General features: G+C 38.5%; 1 protein-coding gene and 1 long non-coding RNA gene across 2 annotated transcripts; one reads left to right on the top strand and one right to left on the bottom strand.

The window, feature by feature from the left end:
- Window positions 1-1,669: 1,669 nt before the first annotated feature.
- LOC120437035 lies at window positions 1,670-10,823 on the bottom strand. Its single transcript, XM_039607767.1, has 5 exons — window positions 10,480-10,823; window positions 9,119-9,220; window positions 8,373-8,506; window positions 2,158-2,281; window positions 1,670-1,870 (listed from the first exon to the last, which is right to left on the bottom strand). The coding sequence occupies exons 1-5, from the start codon at window positions 10,807-10,809 to the stop codon at window positions 1,670-1,672; spliced, it is 891 nt and encodes a 296-aa protein (XP_039463701.1). The 5' UTR covers window positions 10,810-10,823.
- A 5,029-nt stretch (window positions 10,824-15,852) lies between these two features.
- Window positions 15,853-18,793, top strand: LOC120437039. Its single transcript, XR_005610776.1, has 3 exons — window positions 15,853-15,932; window positions 16,370-16,786; window positions 17,817-18,793. It is a non-coding gene; the product is annotated as an uncharacterized LOC120437039 (long non-coding RNA).
- Window positions 18,794-18,844: the final 51 nt, after the last annotated feature.

The raw sequence follows: 18,844 nt of genomic DNA on the forward strand, positions 1-18,844 counted from the left end.
AGGCTGCTGGACACTGGCGCCACCGGGCCCTCTGACCACCACCAGTAGGCAACGGGTGAAGTGTCTTGACCAAGTCCGAGACTGTCGGAGCCGGGGCTCAAACCGGCAACCTTCCGATTACAAGACGAATTGCCAACTCTTGAGCCGCGATCACCCCCAAGTAGAACAATGGCTTTGTCTGTAGTTCATATGTATTCTTAATTTTGAAATAAATCCCTTTTAAATCCTTTATGACCATATTTTATATGGAATTTGGTTGCCCAACATTGATTTCTTCAGTATATAAGATGATCTTCATGAAAAGAGGCTATTGATGCATACAAATGTGAGAGTGTTCTGCGTCATTACTACAACAGATTTATCAGTTTTTAGTGACGCTCGTCTGGAGGATCCACACACATCAAAGTGACAGTTTTTTTTGCAATGTTTTATTCCCTCTTTAGAAATGTGTAAGCACTTGAATACCAAACATTCGATGAGATTCAGTGAGATAAATATGACTCCTCTCTCCTCTTCCTGAAGATGAGTTTCTGTATTCAAAGTCAAAGTAAACTTTATTGTCATCTCTGCTGTATACAGAGATGTAGTACAGTATAAAGAGAGACGAGATGCCGAGGCTCCAGTTCCATTCAGTGCAACAAACAACAATAAATAAAGGAGAAGTAAGAAATAACTATACACTTTAAGAATAAGGTAAGGGGAGTAAGTATACACTTTGAGGTGAAAAGGATCAATAACAGTCTAACGTAACTTTGAAGTGGTTTAAAATGACTGACAAAGCAGCTTTACAGTTTACAGTGTGAGTGATTTAAAGTGACCTTGAGTGAAATAACTGACCAACATGAGCAGGATTCCTGAGAGTAGGATTGTCCATAGAGCAGAATCTGTATTTACAAAGGCAGAGGTACGTGGAGTGCAATAGAGTCAGATAATGGTTTGTGTGGGTGTGTGTGGTGGGGGGGAGTGGGGCAGTGGGTTCAGGAGTCTGATGGCTTGCGGGAAAAAGCTGTGTCGCAGTCTGGAGGATTGGTCCTCGATGCTGCGACAGCGTCTGCCGGATGGGAGGAGGGAGAAAAGTCCATGTGAGGATTGTGAGGGGTCAAGCATGACACAGGAGGCCTTACTGATGCAGCGCTTGTGAAAGATGTCCTGTAGCAGAGGGAGCGATGTTCTGATGGTCTTGGAAGCTTCTTTGACCGTATGATGTAGCTGGCTGAGGTGATGGAGGTGGTGTTAGTGGTGCAGGTGAGGTCGTCTGAGATGTGAACTTCTGTCAAAAGATAATTGTGTATGTGATCAGCTACATGAAATGTATTCTTTTATTTATCACTAAGCAAATGTCTACGTGACTTTTGACATGAAACTTTTCTGTGATAAACAACTTGCAGCTTCTTCTTTCTGTAAGAACATACAGATAGAAAAGGGGAACCTCAGCTCTGGTTCTAAGAATAACTTTGTTATCTTTGTACACAGACGCACACACAGACACACAGAAAAGTATAAATAAAGCACGCAGACAGTGATGAGATGCAGGTTATGCGTCCATGACTGCCCTCGCGAGTGAAAGACAATCTGTAGTGTTTGTCTTTTCTAACTCAGGTGTCTCAAGCTGAAGAACTGCAGGGTGATTCTTAAGAAATCCCCTGTCATTTAAATTGGTCCTTCGAGCTTAGCGATGGAAACAACAGACACGTTTCTCTGACTCCAATGCAAGGTCTGACTGCTGTATCCTGACGTCGTGGGAAGCCAGCACCGAAGTCTGTCGATAGCCCTCTCCAGGTAGAGGTGAGAGTCCTGGGACGTAAGAAAAATTCGGGTCTAGGCCGGTGTAATAGTTCTGGTCCAAGACGCTGGGATACAGCCAGATGACCTGAACAACCAGCAAAAGACGACTGAGGGTGAGAAAACACTGTTTAGGTCTAACCCGCCGCAAGGGTTTAAAGGAAAAAAAACGCGTGAAATAGGGTTTACGTTACAAGGAACTGTGGTTTTAGAAGTGACCGTGAAATACTTCGTGACAAATTAGCGCGCAAATGTGTATCTGTGTGTATGTATATGTGTTTTGGAAGTAAGTTGATTTTACAGCACAATAAGCTGCTGAACTACTTCCATTGTTTTTTATTGTTTTCTTTGTGTATCCTGCAAAAGCCTAAGTACTGGTGATAAAGGGGAAAGGTTGAGTTCCGCCTCATAAAACTGACACCGCTCCGTGAATAGCGCGGAGTAGAAGGGCGTGTCAGCCACCACCCCGGAGTCTAGTACCAGAGAAAGCTCTGCAGTTCTGTGATAATGGGAAATCAGCCCACCAAAGACTCACTGCTGACGAGCAGTGGCTAGAAAAGAAATGTCCAGGCGCCGGACAAATCAGTGCTTGTAGATGGAGAAATCCTAAGAAAACAAAATGTCCCACTATACATTCACCCATATCAGGAAGAACATAATAATCCCTCATCAAGTGAAAGATTAGAGATCAAGGTAGGAGTTTAAAAAAGGGCTGGATACAGACCCAATTGAATACATATAAATACAAGAGGAATAAAGTGGAATAAACAAAAGGCTAAATTAAATTAGAGCTTATCTCTACTGTATTCATACTAATAATAGGAAGGATAACAACCTGTAAATTGGTGTCAAAAGAGAATATTGTATAATGCGATCAGCTATATGAAATGTATCTTTTTATTTTATCATTAAGCACATGTCTACGTGACTTTTCACCTAATAACTTTTGACATGAACTCTTCTGTGATAAACAACTTGCAGCTTCCTCTTTCTGTTTTGGAAGATACAGACTTAGAAAAGGGGAACCTCAGCTCTGAGTTCTGAGAATAACTCTATTATCTTTACACACACACACACACACATACACACAGAAAAGTATAAATAAAAAACGCAGACAGAGATGAGGCGCAGATCCTGCATTTCATGGCTGCCCTCGCGAGTTAAAGAAAATCTGCAGTGTTTGTGTGTTTTCTAACTCAGGTGTCTCAGCTGAACAAAGAACGGCAGGGTGATTTAAAGAAATCCCCTGTCATTTGGTATTAACAATGAAACAAAATTGGGATGACCACCATGCCCAGAATGAATAAAATGAATGAAAGCAAATAATTCACACGAAAACATATTAAATAAAATAGAGAGATGCATAAGGTATATTAAGGCTGTGTCATTGTTCAGCCAAGGAAAAGGAAAATGTCTCCAGCTTGGGAAAGGGTGAAACTGCAGATCACCCGCAGCCCTTGGTGGATACAAAATAAAATATTGTTATATACTATTGCTGTTATATAAAAAAGAGATAATAACATTAATAATGACATAATATTATTAATAAGAGGCACCTCAGTCAGTTATGATGTGAGGTGGATAATTGTTAAAAGTAGTCTGATTCAAGCTTAAGGTTTGCTCGAATTCAGTACAATGATACATGAGATGAAGAAAATAAAGAAAATACCTAAACTAATCAGGTGCATAGAGGCACTTGACCTGCTTGAAAACCTGTCATCCTAGATGAGACTTTGATGAGATATAGAGCAAACCTATACTAACAACTAATAAGCCAAACCCTGTATACAACAGCTAAAGCTACAGGTTTGAGAAGCTGAATTAAATATGTGGACACTACCAAGCTAATGAGCAAGCTACAAAATTTTTTTATTTTTTATTTTTAGAGCAGAAGCTGCATATTAAAGCTCACACATGCAGCTGTCTGTGAGCTCAGTTTTTTCCTCACACTTCTGCTTTGTTTCTGGCAGCAGCTTTTTCTTTTTTTTTCTTTTTGTGTCCTGACTCATGTGTGTAAAGCCTTGATGCCATCGCAATTTGTTTTTTGTTTTTGTTTGTTTGTTTTGTTGGTTTGGAAAACAACTTTGTGATCATACTTGTGGATCACAGTGACACATAATGATTAGGCATATGATTTATTAATGCCTAGTTTTAGAGCTGTGAGCTAACTTAAAAGTTTGACATATGTTAGATGTGTGAGATGTATGAATTCTTTGACAAAATAGAAATGACCTAAATGCCTTAGGTCAAAATGTAGTCTTGCATCTACAAAGAAATAGAACAGGAGAAGCATTCAGTAACTTGAAACTAGCATTACAGATGAATATAGTTTAGCATTGGTGACATTGTTTTAGAGCACACTCTGATCATCAGAGTACCCCATGCAGTGACTTAAATTTTAATCTAAGCCAATTTGTCTTACCTGATATATGCGAGACAGCTCTCATATGTTGGAAAATTATTGTCACAATCACGTATTAGAATCGAGAATTGTTGTCAGTTGAACCCAAGCGCACTTTTGGCCTCACCTGAAGAAGGTCATCCACACTGCTGTATGCAAAAATTAGATAAGGAGACAAAGCCACGTGTTGACATTTACAGCACACCACAAGCTGGTTTCACTGACGTTTTTGTAGACAGCTCAGCGTCTAAGAATAGCCTAGGACGAAACTGCGTCAGCTATGCAGTGACCACAGCAGATAGAGTCACAGAAGCGAAACCGCTAACATCCTCATTCTCCGCTCAGAGTGCAGAACTCAAAGCAGTCATACGTGCATGTGAATTGCACACAGGCCAAGAGATAAATATATACAGTGACAGTCCGTATGTTTTTTCAGCAGTACATCACTTTGCAAAAATTTGGCTGAACAGAGGAATGATTACATCTACTGGAAACCCAGTGCAACATGGAAATCTTCTGAAAACACTGTTAGAAGTAATAACATTGCCAAAACAGTTAGCATTGTGTAAATGTGCTGCACATCAGAAAGATAATTCAGAAATAACTAAAGGCAATAACTTTGCAGATCAAGCAGCTAAATTAGCCGCACAACAAACTGTAGACACATTAATGTCTGCATCCATTATGCAAATACCACTTGGTGTACTTAAAGATGAACAAAAAGCGGCGCCAACCACAGAACAGAAGAAATGGCTGAAGTGTGGAGCACAAATAGAAAATGACCTAATGACCTGTGAAGGTAAACCAATACTCCCAAAGTCCCTACACAGAACAGTAGCATTAGTGACCCATGGAGTTACGCATGTGTCATCAGGAGGGATGGTCCAGGTCATAAACACATACTTTTATACTCTAAATTTTGAAACTTCAGCAAAGGAATTTGTGAGGACATGCATGATCTGTCAGAGACACAATTCACAAGACAATCTGAGGACAAAAAGAGGACATTTCCCCAAACCACCTTATCCATTTCACACCATGCACATGGACTTTATTGAATTAAGTGAAAGTCAAGGCTCAAAATACGCTCTAGTGATTATAGACGTATTCTCAAAATGGCCAGAGATTTATCCAGTGAAAAAAGCAGATGCAATCTCAGTTGCAAAATGTCTATGCAATCATTTCATTCCAACATATGGTATCCCTACTCTGATAAGATCAGATAATGGGACACATTTTGTCAATGATGTGATCAGTAAAGTCTCTGAAGCACTAGGATTCAGCATAAAAAACCATTGTGCTTATCACCCACAAAGTGCAGGGTTAGTAGAGAGAACTAAGGGCACCATAAAACAGAGACTCAGAAAATGCATGGAAGAAACAGGAAGACCATGGCCTGAATGCATAGGCCTAGTGAAAATGTGGATGAGATTAACACAAGGCTCTCAAAGACTTACACCATTTGAGGTTGTTCATGGGAGACCTTTTCCTCTACCAGTGACAAGTGAACCTTTAGACAAATCTGTCAGAGAAACAACTCTGACAGAATGGATGGCAAAACTACTAGAAAATAAGGATATTGTTTTGAACAATAAACTGCCGTGCGACTCTTCTCCAGTCTCTTGCAGGTTGAAACCAGGCGATTGGGTCCTAATACGGGTGCTCCAGAGGAAAAATTGGAGCTTGCCTCGCTGGGAGGGTCCATATCAAGTGTTATTGACCACACCCACAGCCTGTAAAATTACAGAGAGACCCTCCTGGATACATCAGAGCCACTGCAAAAAGGTTGAGGTCCCGGGAAGCCCCGACACCCAGGAGGAAGCACATTAGGGAAGCCTCACCTACGCTTGGTTGCTTCGGGGGTGAGGGGGGGGCAGTGCTGATTGGGCCCCCGTCGGGTAAGCCCGCACTCTAATCTCCATCTGATCAACTTTAGGGCAGCCAGGTGCAGGTGTGATGCACTGCAAAAATCAAAAAAAGCACTAATCACACTTAAAATAAGCCATAATCAGCTAAAGAGTAACGTTTCAGTGAGATATGGGAACTTGTTTTTAGACAGTGCATCTTGGATATCTTGTTAAGTGAAAAACTCTTGAAAACATATTGTTTTGAGTCATATATCACACGAAACAAGCTTTTTTGGCATTTCATAAACGTTTTAAGCTGCTGTGTTATTTGTAAAAGATGTATCATCTTGTTTCAAGAAATAGACCTAACTTGAATCAGGACATCCAATCTACTTTATTGAGAACTGCAGATTAACAACATGCCCAACATTGCATTATTATGAGTCTTAGTATCTTAAGCACAGTGTATTTATTTTTCTTACATACCAGTCAAACCATATCAATGTGACATTGAAAGAGGCAAAACACTGAAATTGTTTCCCTCTCAGTTGTGTTGCACTGAACAGATTGTGCCAAAAGTAAAATAAAAAGTCAATAGAACAATAAATTTTTGCCAGTGTTTAAAAACATTATTTCAGCCCACATATTCACAAAAGACTCAAGAATGATGTTTGATGATGTCAGTGAGATCATACTTCACTGGAATGTACTTGCTGTTATTAAAGTTTACATAGTGGTATGCTGTATAATCAACAAGATTTCCTGCATCCACAAAAATATTTGCCTGAGCTAGACAGGGAACTTCTACCTCATAAGCTAAATATTGATCATTCCACCCAACTGTAGAGAGAGGCTGGCATTCAAAACAATACACAGATGCATTTACAATATAGATGTTTTTAACAAGTGCAAACTCTGGAGCATCATTTATGACATCAGAAATAACCAAAGATTTTTCACAAGAATGCTTATTTCCATGTAGCATAATCCACTGTACAGAAACTACATGTTCAACTTGCTCAATGAAGTCTTTAATCTTGCCTTCTACATAATGAACATTTTTCACCTCAGAGGCTGGACCCATGTCGACTTCACTTGAAAAAAATGGGATGTTTCTCATGCACGTTCTGACTACATTCATAAAGCTGGTTGTGCTTCACAAGAGATTTACAAATATTCTTAAAACTACTTTTCAGAGCCCACTGCTTGAAGAAACAATGTTTTGACTCAAAGCGCATACACATATGCCTCACTGTAGGACCAAGAGCCTTAATCTGAGAAGGAAGATGCAGTAAATAATGCTGTTTAGGTATAATATTTTCATCTGGAAACAGTTGTTTGAAATGTTTTAAATGCAGCTCTATTAAAAGCTTCAGTCTGGAGAGAGTTGAGACAGCAATAATAGGTGAAAACAGAATTTTATGATCTCTAACATGTTACGTTAGCATTTGTGTGTAATGATTTTCTCCAATTTTGTCCATAAGAAATGGAAGGATCTTTAAGAAAACCAGCATCTGCCCAGCTGACTGTTTCAATTTATTGTCATTTGATGACAGCGTACTGACAGATATGGGGCAAGGCTTATCCTCACATCAACAGGAGAATAAGAGAAACACAGAATTGCACTATTGAATGAATCTAAGTTCATTTGCCCTGAAAGCACAAGATTCTTTAAAACACATTTGATTTTATATGGGGCAACGCCTTCAAGAATAACATGCATGATGTCTTGTGGGGTTTGATTGATTATATCAACGTGAGGAGATTCTGTTAACTTGCTTTTCCTCTTTATACCATACGTTATTTTTAGATTGTCTTTCAGAAAGTCAGTACTTGCTTTCTCAATGTCATTACATTGCCTGTTACGACTGGCCATGGTCCTTTTAACAAACAAATCTTCATTAAATTTTTCCTGCATGTCTTCAAAGTGGCAGTCGCAGTGCCTGGATTTACTGTAGGCAAAACCCACTCCTTCCTTAAATCCAGCCACTTCATGCTGAGCTAGAGTGTCTCCACACACAGATATGAGTGCCCCATGAATTGTCCTCTCACCACTTGCAGTGACAACTTGGCCATCCTTGCATGGCTTTTGGCCTCTCATCAATCATTGCAAGCATTCTTGGATGTGATAGCAGCTGCTCCAAACTTTTCACCAACGGTATGTAATGAAAACAATGGTCCTTAATGGCAAGAACTCTGGAGTCTCCATGCTTCGAATAACAGACTGTTAGTTTTGTGACAATAATCTCTGGTTCAACTGGTTTTAACAGTTCTTTGATGGTCTTGTCCTGCAAATGGGTGGAAGCAATTTGAGTGAAAGGGTCAACAAACTGGTCAAATACCCCATTGTGTCACTCTTTAGTTGATCCAGGTCCCCAAAATGTCTCTCAATCGTGTCACTCATTTCTTGTTTTAGGTGCTCCAATAATACGGCCTGATATTGCTGGATTCCACTCACGATGTGGTTAACAGCTCTCTGTAGAAGAGGAAAAAACAAAGGAAAATCCTTAATTACAAAATTCATATGAAAACACAGTCAACGTGCAAACTCGCAGAGACACAATTTTTGAAAATGGAACCCTTCAGTTACATAAAGTTAGTGAGATGCAATGAGCAAAATAAGTTACCTCCACCACCCAATTTTTTGTTGTAAAGAATAATAATGCCTTATGCAACGTTAAGACCTTGTTTTCACTTAATTATAATGCATTTTGAGGAATCGGATCATAGGTGGAAATGCAAATTGAAAATTTGTGTTGTGTGTATTATGTTGTTTCTATTCTTAGCTCATGCTAAGGAAATATAGTGATAGGCAGATTTTGGATGCAACATACATGTCTATTTCCATATATAGCGGGGGAGTGAGATCTGAGTGGTCACCCATGAAGTACATGGAGACACATTCTAATGTCAGGTGTTTCACTCACATACCTAAAGCTGTCCATTTATGATCAGATCATTCAGGATGTTAGGTCTGAACAGTGCCCAAGTTATAGCTTGAGCACTGTTAAGCATAAGTTAAGCAAATTGCTTTTAGGTTCTCTAACAATGAAATACAATTCAATGGAAAATTAATGGCATAAATTACCTGTGTCAGTCGATGAGTTTCCTTGGCTTGAAGAAGAAATGCAGTTGCATGTTTATAAAAGTCAAGATTCAGGTGACCCTCTCCATCTTCTTGAAATCCACTCTGAAACAGAATAACAAAAACATATCTATTAAAACAGAAATAAATAATTGCATTGATAGGTAGCAATCACCAAACAATATTGCATTCATTAGTTAGCTAGATTCATGCCCATAAGGTACAAGGTAGATGTATTTTTACTGACTGATGTCTTTAATTTGAACTTTTAAAATGACAACTAAAATGACAAACAAAGCAGTACTTGATAATAGATTAATAAGACTACCAAAGCACATGGAGAGTTCAGTACAGTATAGTTTAAATTCCTCGATCATGCCTGATCACAACCAAAATTGAATTACTTGTTCATTGGCCCATTTGTGACATTTCCTTTAAATTTAAAATCTGTCCATAACTTTGAGTTATTTTGCTAACAGTCAGACAAATGCCACCAAAAACACAACCTCCAGAGTTACTAAGAAGAAAAGGTAAAGAAAAGAAAAACAAAAGATAGTTTTAGAAATAAAAGTAAGAGTTAATGTTGTTAGTAGTCTTGCTGTTACTTCGGAAATGTAAATAGTTATTTATAACTGATTACTCATTTAAAAAATATACAAAATAACTTACTGATTGGTTTGTATGAAAGTAATTACTTATGTCAGTTATTTACTGTCGGACAAGTTGCTGACAATTTGAAATATGTTATATTTAGTAGTTTCACCTTTAAAAAAAATAAGCAATACTGACAATAAAAGTAATATTGACTTTAATGCTTTTATTAATGTGAAGATGAGTATTTTTTTGTGCGTTTAAATTTTTTTGGACAGTAACTCTGAACAAATCACTTCATTTTGGTTTGCTTTGCCTAATAGTCATTCTCTAAGTGGACCTTGAACACATTATATGTAAACATGATAGCAACCTATGTAAACCTATTTACATAGGTTCAGTTAGCTGACTGGCTTTTTACCAGCTGATTTCAACACATATTTCAACAATATATCAACTTTTCTTTAAAACTAATAGGACTTTCTGCAAAGTTTGGATGCATTCACCGGAGCGAACGGATGACTGAAAAAAAACACTGTCTGACAAGACTGCAGCTTTGCGTTTCTGCCGCAGCTCTCATTTACGTTTCAGGTGAGTTACTTAATTTAGCGAAGCAACTAGTTTGACACTCATCACTGTTAAAATAAAAGTACAACATAAATCTGTCAAAAACAACACATTTAATGGACGTACTTGGATCAGCCAAAGTAAATGCTAACATTATGTTACAGCTTCTGCAGCTCGTTTCTCTGGCTTTTGTTAAAATAACTTACCGTTAGTGTGGGGATGCTTGAGCCCTCGTCAGTTACTGAAGAACTGGCGTTAGTTTGGTTGATTGGGTCCGTCCTTTCACCTGCTCCAGGTAAACCGTGGCGGGTTGATCCTTCCTCCTCATCCGCTTCCACTCCGAGAAGGTGACGCGCGTGTGTCCGCTTTACGTGATAGTAGAAGGAGTTATACACTCTGTACTCACTCGGACAGCCATCAATTCCACACACCACGCGAAAGTCAGGGCTGCGGCTGTGCATGGTATTAATGTGACTCAAACGTTGTCTCAGACTCAATGCTACAAACACGTAGCATATAAAGCAACGCCAAATCATGTTGGAAGCTAGTATGTTTCATTCGGTGGCAGGCGGGCTGCATTTGTGCCGTAAAATAACTCGTTACCATGGTTACACGCGCCTGCTAAATTGTCGTAAATGTGGGGGATAAACTAAATTATTTTTTTTTTAACCTATAATAATTAACGTTATTTTGCAATGCACAGAGACAGTTGTTTGGTTTAAAAACCAATGAATCATCCTTTTAGGATTTTTGGGCCAAAGAAATGTCAGGCAAATTGAACACGAACTTCGTTTCTGGCTGTCATGAATGATCTGGTGGACATCTTAAGTTCATGCAGACACGTGCCTGCCACTACTGTCCGAGAGTTCTTTGCATCCGTGTTTCATTGGAAGTAAGTTAAAATGTATTATACAGTGCTCATTTTCTTTGTACATATTACACTCCTTTCGAAAGTTCTAAATGTTTTGGTGTGTTTATATTGTGTAACGTTGCAGCCGAACAGTGACTGGACGAAGCAAGCTAACGACAAAAAAAGCTAACTAGTGTGCTAAGTAGGCTAACAGCATGGAAGGACTGGATGAGGTCACAGTGTCGGTTTTAAAGGGTAATGTATGCAAATTTTATTTTTAAACAGATTAAAAGGACTTATGTTTTATATTTCTGACATTTGTCATTTTAATGACATAAGTTTTTTTTTAAAGTGAGAGACATTATTTATGTAATTTTGTGTCTTGCAGCAAACAAGCCTCATGGATATCGACAGTCCAGACACCCACTGTCCAGCAACCTTGGCCAAACACTACAATACCCTACAAACTTTGTTTAATATAAAAAACCCAAACCACCAGGATGTCTCTCAGCTCCTGGATTTGGAATTTTCAGCCAGAAGAGCATTCATTGATTCAAATACTATTCGCGAGGAGGACAGACACAAAAAGGTTCTAGAAGCATATCCTTGCTTCAAGGACATTGGCCATGTAAGTCATTGTTGAATCCACGTGATTCAAACCAAACAATGTTTATCATACCAACTTCTTGCTCCTCAGTGATGCATTGACATGTTTGTATTGGTATGCTGAATATTTTATAGGTGATGGAGGAGCTTCATCGCATTTTGGATAAAGATAATGGCAACTTCGTCAATGAACTGAAGGGAAGATGGCAAGATTTCTGCCAGAAGGTGCAGTTTTTTGGTGTATGGAAAAAGACGCTGAAGCCCCCAATGGGAATGGATAAAGGTAAGCAATGATGTTTTGGTGTTATTAGTCATCAGAGTATAGTTTGGATCTTTAAGCATGTTAAAGCAGCGGTCCATAAAGTGATGCCACTGAGGACAGGAGGAGGAGAATTTGAAATTTTAAAGGCCTAATCCCCCACTCCCCCTCTCCTTCTTGAAGGAGCTGAAAGCCGCACCTTTACTAGTTATGCGCAGGGAAAACAGACTCAACTACGGTGGCCCTGAGAGGCCAAACGGACTGCTACTTCAGAAAACACTTGCAAAAAGAAAAATGCTGCAAAAAGAAAAACACTTGCAAAAAGAAAAATGCTGCAAAAAGAAAAACACTTGCAAAAAGAAAAATGCTGCAAAAAGAAAAACGCTGCAAAAAGAAAAACACTTGCAAAAAGAAAAATGCTGCAAAAAGAAAAATGCTGCAAAAAGAAAAATGCTGCAAAAAGAAAAATGCTGCAAAAAGAAAAACACTTGCAAAAAGAAAAACGCTGCAAAAAGAAAAATGCTGCAAAAGAAAACGCTGCAAAAAGAAAACGCTGCAAAAGAAAACACTTGCAAAAAGAAAATGCTGCAAAAAGAAAAACGCTGGAAAAAGAAAACGCTGCAAAAGCACACAAAGCACAACGAAATAGGAAAAAGACAACGAAATGTTTCTGGGAGACAATACCGGACGGACCAGTTGCACGAACCAAAACATGCTAACAAGTGCACTGGGAGACACTTCAAAGAAGTGGAGCGCCAAAGAGTAAACTTTCAAAAGTAAGTTCTGAATATGATGTCACTTATTTATGTGCAAATGTTTAATAATGAGGAACATTAAAACATTACTGTTGGCCACATGCCGGCAAAGTTATGTGACATTAGCGATGTTTGTACTTTCAGCATTTACTTTGTTTTAAAGCCTTTACTTTATACGCCGTTAGATAGTCGACCTTAATCTTACAGAGAATCTGATGATTTTGTGGATAATTAAAGTCAGTCATATATCCACAAACACAACAAGCTGAAAGTCAGTGATGCTGCTCGGTTTGCAGTCCTGAATATGACGGCACAAGCAGGATTCACTGCACTGTTAATGTTCGCTATGTTATATTGCTGCCTCTGTTCGGTGGTGTCGAGCCAAACGGAGTTTAACGTGTGTTTGAACGAGCTGACGGTTCAATCGTTAAGCTGAAAGAAAGATGCTTTAATCACAGGAGTCACACATGTGTCCACTGGACCATCTGGGAACTCTTCTTGTTTAGCACTCGTAATAACACAAACACTAAATCCTCCTTCTCTTGTGCTGTTTTGTAGCAGTGTATACACCTGAGACTGTCACCTGTCTGTCTGTCCTGCACTCTCTCTCTGTTTCTTTCTCTCTGATTGTGGAATAAAAGTATGAACATGTATTTATAAGTTACACTTGTGTTTGAATCCTGCAGCTTATCACACATTTGATTTCCATGTGTGACAACTGCAAGTGTCAAACACTTGTGTTTGAATCCTGCAGCTTATCACACATTTGATTTCCATGTGTGACAACTGCAAGTGTCCAGAGTGAGGACAGACTGAGGGACCCACTGCTGCACGTCATCTGTGAGGCTTTGCAGCCCTGATGATCCACCAGGACAAACTCAGCAGTGTGTGAGGAAGAGGAGGAGGAAGAGCCAGCAGCAGCTGACAGATGGAGAGAATAGACAGACTGTTCCCTGTTTGTGAAGGACTGCTAGGAAAGTTTAACATAACTAATTGTCTGTCCTGAATCAGTCTTATTAGGTAATGTTCAAATAATGTTATCATCCCAGTGTTTTCAGTGTGGGAGAAAGTACTCAGGGCCTTCAAGTTACACACTATGAAAGGCAGCAACAAGTTTAATATTCAGAAACCTAAAGTATGTATCAGCAGCAGAATGGAGCTAAAGATAAATGTTTGTTTCAGTTCTATGAAGCTTTGAGTATTTTGGATTAGTAGCACTGCTGTGTTTGTTGCATCATATTGCTGTAACTGTTTATATGCTTTATATAGTCTGAGGTAAGTTGATCTATAGTGTTACATCATATTCTATAAGGATGTTATGTGTTTGTGTACTTTCTGCCCAGTTTGACCCATTTAGCAGAAGTCAGCCTGTTTAAGGCTCTGATATCTATTCTGTGTGACTTAAAGCAGTTATGACATGGTCTGATTTTCTCACCCAATAAAGGAATATTTAATATATCAGTCTACTCTTCATTCTATCAGAAACAGTTATCACAGCTCGTACATTTGCTTCTTCCACACATATATAAGCATTGAGCCAAATTTAGTAATGCCAACATATTAAAAAAAACAATATTTGTCTCTTATATATAATACATCTATATATACACTGTCAAAGATGCTTGTCTTTGAGTGAAGATTTAAGGTGATAGGAAATATAAATAAATGCAACTTGAATCTTTACTGAAGCTCAGTGTTTGGCACAGAGTTCATGTTCACTGCTGTAATAACTAATAATGATTAATAAAATATTGGCCATATTATATTTACATTACCAAAGTGAGATGACTTTAGTCTCATGAACAACATGAGCTAATTGTTATTTACTAGCTAATCTTAAATGACTGTTCAGTACAGAAATGAAGCCCAAAATCATCAGCCTCAGATACTTATCAAATCACACAAAGCTCATGTAGAAACAAATGTACAAAATATGTTCTCCTTCATTTCTGTCAAACAAAGCTGTATGAAACGTTTCCAGCTGTTAGTATCATGGTTACTAGGCAACCTGGGCAGCGCGACGGAGGCTAGACCGTCCCATCTTACAAGCCTACAAGCCGGCCTCAGCGGTCTTTGAGTGCGGCCCTTAAGGACCGTTAAGGCTGCGTACTTTAAGGCTGCAGACCCTGAATTGGGAAACAGTCCCTGAATTGGGATACAGCCATACATACGTTTTGGTTCGTGCAACTGGTCCGTCCGGTTATTGTCTCCCCAGAAACATTTCCGTTGTCTTTTTCCCATTTCCGTTGTGCTTTGTGTGCTTTTGCAGCGTTTTTCTTTTGCAGCATTTTCTTTTGCAGCATTTTTCTTTTGCAGCGTTTTTCTTTTGCAGCATTTTCTTTTGCAGCGTTTTTTCTTTTTGCAAGTGTTTTCTTTTTGCAAGTGTTTTTCTTTTGCAGCATTTTCTGTTTGCAAGTGTTTTCTTTTGCAGCATTTTCTTTTTGCAAGTGTTTTTCTTTTGCAGCGTTTTTTCTTTTGCAGCATTTTTCTTTTGCAGCATTTTTCTTTTTGCAAGTGTTTTCTTTTGCAGCATTTTTTTTTGCAGCATTTTTTTTTTGCAAGTGTTTTTCTTTTGCAAGTGTTTTCTGAAGTTGCAGTCCGTTTGGCCTCTCAGGGCCACCGTACTCAACGCCACAAAAGGCTAAAAATAAAAACCAACAGGCCAGTTTAGGAAAGATTGTTGTGTAGGCTCACTAATCAGTGAGCCTACACAACATAAAATGTAAGATAAATCCTTTTTTTCCCCTCCTCCCTCCTCAGCATTAAGTTTTACAGACTGACATTAATGCAATGTAGGTCAATGTAGGCATAGTTAGCATTTAAGCATAAGTCATATTAGCCTACTATAAACACAGTATACAACAATTATCTACACAATTTAGCAATTTATTAGGTTACTGTGACAAGCTTAAACTGTGGATTACAGCTTTAACTTTCATGTGCTAGTGTCTTGTTGTTCACCTTTTCAATCCATGACGGTTATCACTGGCCAAATATTTGTTGTTGTTGTTTTGTTTGTTTTTTTATCTTGAGGATTTTGTTTAAGTGTGGTAATGAGATGATTCTTTTTTCTGTACAGCTGAATAGGCTCTTGAGATCCTGTGTGTGCTGCCATCACTGTTCCCATCCACCTCTGCTCCTCCAAAGAGGGCACGGGATGCGAGTGAGGCTCTGGTGCATGTCCTTGAGGTGAGTTGTGTAAAATGTAGCAGTTGTTTTTTGTTTTTGTTCTTTTTGGGACAACAGTATTAAAAAAATGCTTCTTCTGATGAGTGCCAAAGTATTTTATATTCACATACTATATGTTCTAAGCCTTCAAAGGCACCTAAAACACATTTTGGAATGAGGTTTCTCACAGGTTCGATCTCTGTGACCAGTAAATACAAACATGTATGCATTACGTGGTAGCACATTTTATCACCTCAATGATACCTAATTTAATGTAGCCTTGGTTTTCTGTTTTTCAGGAAGGCTAGACATATGTGAACAGTAATTCCATCGAGAATAATTAAAAGTAGCAATTTCAGATGTGTTTCTCAGAACCTCAACTTTTGTTGTAATTTAGCTTTAGTTATGTGTTTGAAACAAAAGTGCATAATCCTTACAAAAGTTTGTCTGTGTTAAAGGACCAAGAAGACCCTAATACCTCTTTGATGAAACGTCCTCTCTCCTGCCCAGTCCTGATCGCGAGTCCGTCCAACTGCATCCTAGCGGTAGGAGATGTGCCAATAACCACGTTTCCAAAAGACGAGGTTACGGAGGGTGCTTTATACCTTATGGCCTACTATTATACCCTACACCTTACATACCCAAAGTGTGTAGCCACTCTGCTTTCCGTCATACAGACGGAGGTTCTCTTGGACAAAATCAATGAGCGAGATCTCACATCATCTTACAAGAAGAGCATGGCTGACTGGAATGCTTTTATTGGCCAGTAGAGCCAGTGTGGTTAAGATGTGGACTATAGGAAAGCACTTCTTCTCTCCTTCCAAGGCTACTACAGTCCATGTTGGTTGCGATTGATTTTGTTTGAAATTGGCCAGGTTAGCCCAGTTTTATAATTAGGATGCACGATAATATCAGCGAACATGCCGACATTTTATGTTTGGTTTGTGCAGTGCAGAGACTGCCTAGCTTTTAGTTGATTTTAAAGGTTGTTTTTTTTTTTTTTTTAATGTTGAGTTTAGGCTACAGTGTATTCAGCGGATAGGCTCCGTGCATCCTTAATGATAATTTTACAATGGTATTGTTTGAAGAATGTTGTCAAATGTCCATGTTAATATAGCCCAGGACCTTTAATTTAAATGATAAAAAAACACTTTGTATTAATAACAAATGTTACAGGTTGAGCAGTTTTAGTATGCCTAGCAGTGTGTTTGTCTGTGCTTTGAATTGTGCCTGTGCAATGCACAGATTTTAGCAGTGTATTAAGGGCCAGATTGGGCAGAACAAAAAGTCACTGCAAAATGACTTCTTTAATGCAGTCCTCTCTGTTTATGGGGCTTTACCAATAAAGTTGCTGCTCTGCAAATCTATAGTTTTCATGTTTTTTTGTCTTATAAGTAGTAGGTAAATGTCTTGAATCTAGAACAGTATTACTGCTGTATAGAAAGGTAAATGCACTAGAAATGGAGAATTATTACAAAAATACTAGTAAAAAATGCTAACTTACATAAATTTTGTCTCAAAATGCCAGTTTCTAATCTTATTTTAAGTAAGGTGTACTTAAATCTAGAACAGTGTCACATTTTAGAACTCAAAATAAGTTATATACACTTAAAACAAAGAGTGTGATGTTGGAAGGTTAAAAAAAAAGAAGCTACTTTTGAGGGGAAAATGCTACTTTTGAGTGTCACAAACTTATTATGAGACACACAAACTTCACAACACTAGTAAAATATAGCTAAGAATGAGTTTTTCCGGCTAATTTCAAGATCTTGCAAGGCTTATTAAACTGTCTTATTTCAAGAAATCTTGTCAAGAGAATTTTCACTTGTTCCATTGGCAGATTTTTTCACTTATTTCAAGCAAAAAAATATCTTGTATTAAGTTTTTTTTTTCTTGTTTTTGGAGGGCCATTTTTTCCAGTGTGGACCTATGTGCAACCATGGGAAGGGGAACCCTGCTGGTTACCTTGACTACCAAGCTCACCCTTACAGGACCCCAGCTGATGCCAACAGCAACTGAGCCACGAGGCAGACAGAGAAGATGGACGCACGACAACTTCCACCTAATGGACATGAGACAAGATAACATCCATCCTTGGATGAAAAATGCCTGATACAGATACGTGTTTAACAGGATCACAGAGAAAGACTGTTACGTCTGCTCGCACATGCCGAGCATATTGACACAACCATATATGGGAAACACCCTGGAACAAGTGCACTAATTCTGATCTCCGACCACACCTTCAGAATGACTTTTGTAAAGTGCACAATGACATCAACATCCTCCTCCAGGAAGAAGCGCTCAACTTTAACAGGTTTTAAAGAGACTGTTGATCGTCGTTGGACTTTTCCTGATTTTATTTTATTTTCTTTATTTGAGTTATTCCTTGTTTAAAAGCTGTAATTTCACAGATGATAAGCTTGTCACTCATGGCATACGTAGATGTACCAAAACCGATGAAGATCATGAAGACTTTTTTTTCCTATTTGTTAGATGAAGTGTAACTAATGATGTAGTAACTGAGAATGTGAAAGACAAGTAGTTACTTATTGTACATTTAATTTCTCTGATAAACAGGGCGGAATGTCAAAAGATAATTGTGTATGTGATCAGCTACATGAAATGTATTCTTTTATTTATCACTAAGCAAATGTCTACGTGACTTTTGACATGAAACTTTTCTGTGATAAACAACTTGCAGCTTCTTCTTTCTGTAAGAACATACAGATAGAAAAGGGGAACCTCAGCTCTGGTTCTAAGAATAACTTTGTTATCTTTGTACACAGACGCACACACAGACACACAGAAAAGTATAAATAAAGCACGCAGACAGTGATGAGACACAGGTCATGCGTCCATGACTGCCCTCGCGAGTGAAAGACAACTGCAGTGTTTCTCCAAAAGTTGAATCTGTTCATCTGGACGTAGCG

This window comes from Oreochromis aureus, unplaced genomic scaffold (genome assembly GCF_013358895.1).
Source record: "Oreochromis aureus strain Israel breed Guangdong unplaced genomic scaffold, ZZ_aureus HiC_scaffold_373, whole genome shotgun sequence".
In the NCBI taxonomy this organism is placed as follows: Eukaryota; Metazoa; Chordata; class Actinopteri; order Cichliformes; family Cichlidae; genus Oreochromis; species Oreochromis aureus.

Excerpts from the sequence above, each read along its gene's own strand:
- LOC120437035 (XM_039607767.1), bottom strand. The coding sequence starts at position 10,809 with ATGATTTGGCGTTGCTTTATATGCTACGTGTTTGTAGCATTGAGTCTG. Across the intron at positions 8,507-9,118 it reads AAACTCATCGACTGACACAG|AGAGCTGTTAACCACATCGT; the intron begins GTAATTTATGCC and ends CCTCTTCTACAG. Across the intron at positions 1,871-2,157 it reads ACCTTTCCCCTTTATCACCA|GTCATCTGGCTGTATCCCAG; the intron begins GTACTTAGGCTT and ends CTGGTTGTTCAG.